General features: G+C 46.6%; 1 protein-coding gene across 3 annotated transcripts in view; it reads left to right on the forward strand.

Moving 5' to 3' along the window:
* LOC121568096 (tyrosine-protein phosphatase non-receptor type 12) overlaps positions 1-10,000 on the forward strand; it is a 67,786-nt gene that overhangs the window by 52,383 nt on the left and 5,403 nt on the right. For 2 of the 3 annotated variants that reach the window (XM_045220919.1, XM_045220920.1), the window contains exons 13-16: positions 1-621; positions 4,788-4,859; positions 7,695-7,777; positions 8,056-8,092. The exon at positions 1-621 is cut by the window's left edge. In XM_045220919.1, the coding sequence (XP_045076854.1) occupies positions 1-621; positions 4,788-4,859; positions 7,695-7,777; positions 8,056-8,092 (813 nt within the window). The remainder of the gene's footprint in view (positions 622-4,787; positions 4,860-7,694; positions 7,778-8,055; positions 8,093-10,000) is intronic. The other variant, XM_045220921.1, reaches the window with a different exon arrangement.

Here is a 10,000-nt window from a genome sequence, read left to right on the forward strand (position 1 = left end):
CCCAGGCCCCCTCTCCCTCCTCCCCCTCCCCAGCGGACGGTTCAGTGCGTCTGGAGAGGAAGTTGAGTATTGAGATACAGAAGGTACCGTTACAGGAGGGTCCTAAGAGCTTCGATGGTAACAGCAAGCTGCATAGATCCCATGCCTTCAAGACCCGCTCCAACACCTCTAGTTCCTCTTTTTCTGAGGACTCAGGGGCCGACATCATAACGCACCAGGGTGCCTTTGGACCCCTCCCCGCCCGCCCCAACCACCTGCCCCTTACGGGGGAGAAGGTGGGTCAGGCAGGCTGGATCAGCCCCGAGAAAGCCCCCACACCTCCAGCCCTGGTGGCTGGGTCAGAGAGCACCCCCACCTCCAATCTGACCTCTTCCCAGCCTCTCTCCTCCACCTCCACCCCTGTCAGGACTGCTCTGAGCTTCACCAACCCTCTGCACTCAGACTTCCCTGATGTGATGGGAGATGGAGGGATCACTGGAGTAGGAGGAGGGGAGAGTTCCAGACCTTCATGGTCCTCCAAGGCAACGGCCACGGTTACGGCGGCCCATGGCGAACACCCGCACAGGAAGGTGTCGACCATGTCCATCGCCGGGCAACGGTCGCCGACGGAAACGGCATCAAGTACGTGGTGACGTTAGGGTTATTACTAACTAACCTACCTCCCTAACTCTCAGTTGGGATGTGGTACTACTGACTGAAACAGACTAGGGACCAGACACAGGGATAGAAGATGGGCTGGGAGTGAGGGTCAGAGCTGGGTTTAAACACTATTTGAAATCATTTCAAATACTATATCTGGGCTTTATCTGAGCTTGCCTGGGGGCAATGGACCAATTTGGCACTCCAGGGAGACTAAAGCAAACGTTAAAAGTATGTTAAATATTTCAAATAGTATTTGAACCCAGGTGGTCTGGTTGGGGTCCTATTGTAAGGGCTGACTAAGGGTCAGTGGTTCTTGTGGTCAGCTGTAGGGTGGAGTAGCAGCTGACAGGCAGATCTAGGGTCAGTTTGTGTTGAGCTGGAGACTACGTCCGTGGCCAAGAGGGCACTGGCAGACCACACTGTAATGACAGGCTGTCCAAGGCCATCTAGACACACACACACAGACAGATGAGGTATGTAGACCACAGATCTATATTAACACACAGCACTGCCAGGGACAATGGAGATTGATCAGTCCAACTGACAGTCTCAGACCACTGGCTTGAAATATAGACTAATGTTCAGTCCAACTGACAGTCTCAGACCACTGGCTTGAAATATAGACTAATGATCAGTCCAACTGACAGTCTCAGACCACTGGCTTGAAATATAGACTAATGTTCAGGCCAACTGACAGTCTCAGACCACTGGCTTGAAATATAGACTAATGATCAGTCCAACTGACAGTCTCAGACCACTGGCTTGAAATATAGACTAATGTTCAGTCCAACTGACAGTCTCAGACCACTGGCTTGAAATATAGACTAATGTTCAGTCCAACTGACAGTCTCAGACCACTGGCTTGAAATATAGACTAATGTTCAGTCCAACTGACAGTCTCAGACCACTGGCTTGAAATATAGACTAATGTTCAGTCCAACTGACAGTCTCAGACCACTGGTTTGAAATATAGACTAATGTTCAGTCCAACTGACAGTCTCAGACCACTGGCTTGAAATATAGACTAATGTTCAGTCCAACTGACAGTCTCAGACCACTGGCTTGAAATATAGACTAATTATATACACACAGACTTGCTTATGGACTGCTTATGTGGAGAATGAACATTTTAATTATGTCTAAAACAGATACTGTCTGGATACATTGAATATATTGTTATAAAACTTGTTAAACCATGGAACTAATTATGTAATGTAACCCCTCCCAAAAGAAGTGTCAATAAACTGATTTTTTTTCGGAATTTCTTCGTCCAACTCTGACCTGCTATAGTCACTCATTTTCTGAAGTACAGTAAATGCGTAATCTGCCATTTTACCATGGTAACCCAGTCCTAGTCCACTGTAGAATGAGGACAAGACACACACACATAATGGTGTCTCACTGGAGGTCAAATAAACAGATCACGGCACGATAGTGTAGCCCACACTATCAATGTTATTAGATGGTGTATAGGCCCATATTACGCCTGCTCTGGCGGGCCCTTGGCTTAGGGTTTAGGCTATAGACTACATGTCAAAGGCTCAAGTTGGAGTTACCACAGTATTCTGTGACAGTGAAGGGACAGAACAGGACAGGATGCTGAGTGGGGTTATGTAAAGATGGTGGGGTTATGTCTACAGGTTAATGTGGGAGGTGGGGCGGGCTGAGTGGGAGGAAAGAGCTAATGGTAAGTCTTAGATGGGGTTATGTTGAGAGGGGTAATGGTAAGTCTTAGATGGGGTTATGTTGAGAGGGGTAATGGTAAGTCTTAGATGGGGTTATGTTGAGAGGGGTAATGGTAAGTCTTAGATGGGGTTATGTTGAGAGGGGTAATGGTAAGTCTTAGATGGGGTTATGTTGAGAGGGGTAATGGTAAGTCTTAGATGGGGTTATGTTGAGAGGGGTAATGGTAAGTCTTTTCAGACAGTCTGATGCTTCTATTGGACGACTAGGTGAAAAATCTGTCGATGTGCCCTTGAGCAAGGCACTTAACCCTAATTGCTCCTGTAAGTCGCTCTGGATAAGAGCGTCTGCTAAATGACGTAAATGTAAATGTAATGATTTGTTGATGATGTGAAATGTTCTGAAGGTGAGGAGGAGTAGACATCTGATGGTGTGTGGCTACAGGCTCTGCTGTTGGTTTCTTTGAGCTCATGGCATGTGGCGCTTTCTGACCATCAGTGCTTGGCGGGGGAGGTGTGTGTGTGTTTGCCTGCGTGTCACCCCATTGGAAGTGGGCCGTTAGCGGTGCTCTGGGGGCCAAAGCATAGATTAATCTTACATCTGTCCATGGTGCAAACAGGGCTAATGTGTTCTGCGGACCCCCAGCTGCCCCACGACTGAGCTGGTTGGCAGTGTAGGTTGCATCCCAAATGGCACCCTGTTCCCTATATAGTGCACTACTTTTGACAAAAGGGTGCCATTTGGGACACAGACTGTAATGTACCAGGCTGTTTCTGCTTTCCCCAAGGAGAGACGTTGCTAGGGCTCAACGGGGTGTTTCAGACAGGAGAGACGTTGCTAGGGCTCAACGGGGTGTTTCAGACAGGAGAGACGTTGCTAGGGCTCAACGGGGTGTTTCAGACAGGAGAGACGTTGCTAGGGCTCAACAGGGTGTTTCAGACAGGAGAGACGTTGCTAGGGCTCAACGGGGGTGTTTCAGACAGGAGAGACGTTGCTAGGGGCTCAACTGGGTGTTTCAGACAGGAGAGACGTTGCTAGGGCTCAACGGGTGTTTCAGACAGGAGAGACGTTGCTAGGGCTCAACGGGGTGTTTCAGACAGGAGAGACGTTGCTAGGGCTCAACGGGGTGTTTCAGACAGGAGAGACGTTGCTAGGGCTCAACAGGGTATTTCAGACAGGAGAGAGATGTTGCTAGGGCTCAACGGGTAGTTTCAGACAGGAGAGATGTTGCTAGGGCTCAACGGGGTGTTTCAGACAGGAGAGACGTTGCTAGGGCTCAACGGGGTGTTTCAGACAGGAGAGACGTTGCTAGGGCTCAACAGGGTGTTTCAGATAGGAGAGACGTTGCTAGGGCTCAACGGGGTGTTTCAGACAGGAGATACGTTGCTAGGGCTCAACAGGGTGTTTCAGACAGGAGAGGAGACTAGACACGCTAGAGGAGCCAGGCAATAGACAGGCGCTAAAGTAGCCTGCGCCTGCACAAATGGCTCTGCTAGCAGGTGAGTGGTGTGGATAACTTGAAGCTAAGCACAATCGACTACAGCTGAATAATGTGTTTTCACAATGAAAAATGTCTCCTGGACCCTTATTCTGCTTGCGTGTTTCCCTCCGTGCCCTTGTCAGACAGAGTAGTGTTAGGCTGGGTGTGAGAGCGCGCGAGGGAGCAGACGGTGTCTGGGAGGATAGTTGATGTGGAAAGATTCGTCAGGAGGGATGGAAGGATGGATATAGGGGTGAAGGGAGGAGGGGATCCATATAGGAAGGGATGGAGGAGAGTGCTGTGAGAGGTCAGGCTAGGATGAGCTGAGGGAGACTGAGTGTGCGTTAGACAGAGAACTCGCTAGTGGTCAAGCACCAGGAGATGTTTCAGTGGGTCCTGGAAGGTGTATCGGTGGGGGGCTGGGATGGATGTGTGTGTGGAGGGAGGGAGGGGGGAACAATGCATGTATACCAACCAACCATGTGCACGGGTGTAAAGTCTCCTGTATTGCCACGCTATGACCAACGGCCTGACCGTCACTTCACTGCCCGGAGATGTGATGTGTGGTTTTGAGCAAAGGCAGCTGATGGGAATCAAGCGATATCCTAATCATGATCTCAAAATCACCTGATCTCTGATTGTATGATGTCTTTGCTTGTGATTTAAACAGCTGTGATTTGATGGGAATGATGGAATGGTTTGGCGTTGATTTTGGCTGTGCTTGGCTTTGTGGGCGCATTGTCTTGGTTTGTGGTGGTTATGGCTCTGATCTGGGATGATGTATTCTGAGCTTGTCTCTCTGGCTGCATCTGAAATACTTTACCTAGGACTCTGGCTAAAAGTAGTGCACTTAATCATTAGGAATAGGGCGCCATTTCAGATTTTCTGTTTCTCGCTGTCGTTTGATTGGCTGCCGATTGACCATCGATTTGACCTTTGACCCCTGGTAGTAACCCCTGCTGTACTCTGACCTCTGACCCAGACAGTGACCAGAGTGAAGATTCCCCTCCCCCTCTACCTGAGAGAACCCCAGAGTCCTTCATTTTGGCCACAGGTGTGTTTTAACGGTCCGAGACAAGGGATCAACTGGGGATCAACTTGATCTCCCAGTCTTGGTCTCCTACATCAGGAATGGTGAGATGTAGTACGATGTCTGGCATCATGAGACTACAGACAAGGGAGGGTCTGCAATTTCCAACATCCTGGAGAGCCACTGTGTTGCAGGCTTTTGTTCCAGCCCAACTGTAAGTTAACACATCTGATTAAAATGATCAACTAATCATAGTCTCCTATTTAGACGGTGAAAAGGTGAATTGAGGGTTTTATAGCTGGGCTGGAACAAAAACCTGCACCTTCTGGCATTCTAAAGCCCTCCAGGACTGGCTCCACCCCCTGGTCTGCCTGATGTCTTCTGCTGCAGTGTGGTGGCTTGACACAAGAGGGCGCCATAAACAACTCTGCAGACCCTGAACATTGATGGGTTTGCCTTCACTTCTCAATCAGTCATCTCAGCTTCAGAACTCTATTCCAGATTACTTTTGATATGACTGTTGTTGAGAGAGCACAAAAATGAAATTACGGGCTTTTTAATTAACTTATCTCTGATTCTCGGCAGTATATATCCAGTCTACAGATGTAAGCCAGACACCATCATTCAAAAGCCTTCAGGTGCCCAAAACAGCTGAGACCAACTCCTTAACTCCTTAGTGTCCTTCCAACAGCACACCACTGAAACTCCTTAGTGTCCTTCCAACAGCACACCACTGAAACTCCTTAGTGTCCTTCCAACAGCACACCACTGAAACTCCTTAGTGTCCTTCCAACAGCACACCACTGAAACTCCTTAGTGTCCTTCCAACAGCACACCACTGAAACTCCTTAGTGTCCTAACAGCACACCACTCAAACTCGGGACGTACATAGGGCCAGGAGGTTTTCATCACCATATGACCAGACCAGGAGTACTCCAGGCCCCAGGTATAGCCTACAAGTACAACTAGGGTCCTGAGTTTTATAGATCAGCTCAGATGGTCGGATATCCCCAGCAACAGCAGTAGTACATGACTGACATTGAAACTATGGTGATATCATTAGACCCAAGGACAGAAGTTGCAGGACCACCAGATAATTCATTCTAGAGATCCTTATAAGCAGAGTTTAACTGGGTCCAGCTCCGAGGGTAATGGTTATGGACATTTCCCCAATTATAACTTTTCATCATAGCCTCCAGATAGCTGCGCTATTTTCACCACAGACCGCAAGGCTACTGACTGGTTCTCAATGCAAGTTTGTTTTTGTTTGTTTGTTAGCTTTGTTACACAGATGATAATGCGGTGCCACAATTACCAAGGTGGAGTTGGTTAAGGAGCCTTTTGTGCCAGGAGGGAAATGGCAAATAACCCTGTTTTGCTCAATCCAGAGTCCCACCCCTCACTCTCCTCTAATGGTTCGGCTCTAAATCCCCCCCTTCTCCAACTGTTATGATTCGGCTCGGAACTATGCCCACTTCCCAGAACCCCTTGCCTGCAGGGCAGCCTCAGCCCTGTGCATCTGTGAAGGGATGGAGGGAGTGATGAATGGATGGAGCGAGACAGGGATGGAGGGCAGAGTTAATTGACTCACTGAGCTGGCAGTTAGCGTTCTCTGGAATTAGCAGGCTCTCATTAGTACTGGTGTGTGTTCGGGACCATTATCAAATCAGAGTTTATTAGTCACATGCACAGGGTACAGTGACATTCTTAAGCTCCGAGCTCCAACATGCAGGTCAAAGAGAAGTGAGTGAAATAGTACTAATACTACTACTACTACTAATACTAATAATACTAAGTAAAATAATAGAATAGAAAAAGATCACAAGACTGCATATATACATATTTACAACACGTTTTACATGTATAACTAGTTTACATTTACAACTAGTTTTACGTTTACAACTAGTTAACGTTTACAGCTAATTTTACATTTAACATTAGTTGTACATTTACAACTAGTTTACATGTACAACTATTTTATGTTTACAACTAGTTAACATTTACAATTAGTTAACATTTACAGCTGGTTTACAACGAGTTTAACATTTACAGCTTGTTTACATTTACAGCTAGTTTTACATGTACAACTAGTTTATGTTTACAACTAGTTTACGTTTACAATACGTTTACGTTTACAACTAGTTTTGCATTTACAACTAGTTTTACATGTATACCTAGTTTACATTTACAACTATTTTTACATTTACAAGTAGTTTACGTTTACTACTAGTTTACATGCACAGCTAATTTTACATGTACAATTAGTTGTACATTTACAACTAGTTTACATTTACAACTATTTTATGTGTACAACTAGTTTACATTTACACTTTGTTAACATTTACAGCTGGTTTACAACTAGTTTTACATTTACAGCTAGTTTACATTTACAACTAGTTTTACATTTACAGCTAGTTTTACATTTATAACTAGTTTTAAACACACAATGAAGACGTTGAAGGGCAGGGTGAACCATTAAGTAATTGGTGCTTAAATGACCTCCAGCATGTAAGAACAGTTACAGCTACAATGGAATGAATGAGGAAGTCAGAGTGGTAAATAAAGACGTTCTAAAAGAGAAGTCTCTTGTGGCCAGACATACTCTTGTGTCTGCAGCCTAGAAGCCTGGCACTTGAGGCTACTCAATATATAGGGCGACTGTTTCATTGTGTTTACGGTGTGTCTCTATGGAAGTCTCTCTCTTGTCTTTTTCTCTCTCTCTCTCTCTCTCTCTCTCTCTCTCTCTCTCTCTCTCTCTCTCTCTCTCTCTCTCTCTCTCTCTCTCTCTCTCTCTCTCTCCCTCTCTCTCTCTCTCTCCTCTCTCTCTCTCTCTCTCTCTCTCTCTCTGTCCATCTCCAGACCCCTCAGAGTTAAAGGCACCAGGATCATCAGACTGGAGTATTTCAGAGGACCAGTCAGGAAAAGGACCAGGTTTTCCTCAGGTGAAGACCATTATCACCAGCTTTATAGAAACAACCTCTAGACCACTGTTCTCCAGTCCTGCTTCTGGGGACCCACAGGGTGTGCAGGGTTTTGTTGCCGCCCAGTACTAGCAGACCTGATTCAACTAATTAAGGGCTTGACGATGCGTCGAATGTGGTGTGTTAGTACTAGGCAGGAACAACTGCGTTAGGCTACTATATATGTTCCATTGTGATACACCCTCCTTCTGTCTCTATATCTCTTCACCACCAACTCTTCCCTCTGTCTCTTTCCACAGGAGCAGAGGAGTACACAGGCACAGATAGCAGAGAGAGGTAGGTGGCTCATCTCTTCACGGTGTTTGGGCTAAATTATTGGCCGCCCATGCTGCCTCTGATGGCACGCGGGGGGGGGGGCGGGCGATCTGTGTCAATAACATAAGCCCTAGGATGCATTCCAAATGGCACCCTGTTCCCTATATAGTGCACGAGCCCTGGTCGAAAGTAGTGCACTATAAAGGGAATAGGGTGCCATTTGGGCCCCAAGTCAGTCTCAGATGTGGTTTTGTCCCTCCCTCTCAGATGGGTGATTAGGGGAGAGCAGTAAAACATCCCTCTGTTCTGCTGTTTGATGTTCAGATGGGTGATTAGGGGAGAGCAGGGGTTTGGCTGTGAAACATCCCTCTGTTCTGCTGTTTGATGTTCAGATGGGTGATTAGGGGAGAGCAGGGGTTTGGCTGTAAAACATCACTCTGTTCTGCTGTTTGATGTTCAGATGGGTGATTAGGGGAGAGCAGGGGTTTGGCTGTAAAACATCCCTCTGTTCTGCTGTTTGATGTTCAGATGGGTGATTAGGGGAGAGCAGGGGTTTGGCTGTAAAACATCCCTCTGTTCTGCTGTTTGATGTTCAGATGGGTGATTATGGGAGAGCAGGGGTTTGGCTGTAAAACATCCCTCTGTTCTGCTGTTTGATGTTCGGATGGGTGATTAGGGGAGAGCAGGGGTTTGGCTGTAAAACATCCCTCTGTTCTGCTGTTTGATGTTCGGATGGGTGATTAGGGGAGAGCAGGGGTTTGGCTGTAAAACATCCCTCTGTTCTGCTGTTTGATGTTCAGATGGGTGATTAGGGGAGAGCAGGGGTTGGCTGTAAAACATCCTCTGTTCTGCTGTTTGATGTTCAGATGGGTGATTAGGGGAGAGCAGGGGTTTGGCTGTAAAACATCCCTCTGTTCTGCTGTTTGATGTTCAGATGGGTGATTAGGGGAGAGCAGGGGTTTGGCTGTAAAACATCACTCTGTTCTGCTGTTTGATGTTCAGATGGGTGATTAGGGGAGAGCAGGGGTTTGGCTGTAAAACATCCCTCTGTTCTGCTGTTTGATGTTCAGATGGGTGATTAGGGGAGAGCAGGGGTTTGGCTGTAAAACATCACTCTGTTCTGCTGTTTGATGTTCAGATGGGTGATTAGGGGAGAGCAGGGGTTTGGCTGTGAAACATCACTATTTTCTGCTGTTTGATGTGTAGAGACAGAGGGTATTGTTAATGAATGAGGTGGAGGGAAAAGAGTGTGTTTGTAGGGTGTGGGGGGGTACAGAGGTGTCTGTGTGTGTGTGGTGTGTGTACTTGTTTTCATACTTATCAGGACCCCAGTGTCCTCACAATTCACCCCAATGTCCTGACAAGGTAGGAAAATAAGTACTTTTTTGAAAAGTCAGGACTTTTTTAATGTCCTGAATTTGTTCAAATGCTGTTCTAAGCTTAAGGGTTAGGTTTAGGGAAAATTGGATTTTTAATGTTCAAACATTTTTACTCCCCAAAAAGTTCAGATATTTCACGAAAATAAATCTGTGTGTGTGTACACCATGATCCATTCCTATTCCCCCTACACAGACTTAACACTACTGTAGACCATGATCCATTCCCAGCGGAGAGACAATGGGGATGATATTACCAAGCTGCTTTCCCTCCCTCCTGGTCCCTGGCTATCAATCAATCAATCAATCAATCAATTTTATTTTATATAGCCCTTCTTACATCAGCTAATATCTCGAAGTGCTGTACAGAAACCCAGCCTAAAACCCCAAACAGCTAGTAATGCAGGTGTAGAAGCACGGTGGCTAGGAAAAACTCCTAGAAAGGCAAAACCTAGGAAGAAACCTAGAGAGGAACCAGGCTATGAGGGGTGGCCAGTCCTCTTCTGGCTGTGCCGGGTGGAGATTATAACAGAACCATGCCAAGATGTTCAAA

Source organism: Coregonus clupeaformis, chromosome 6, assembly GCF_020615455.1.
Source record: "Coregonus clupeaformis isolate EN_2021a chromosome 6, ASM2061545v1, whole genome shotgun sequence".
In the NCBI taxonomy this organism is placed as follows: domain Eukaryota; kingdom Metazoa; phylum Chordata; class Actinopteri; order Salmoniformes; family Salmonidae; genus Coregonus; species Coregonus clupeaformis.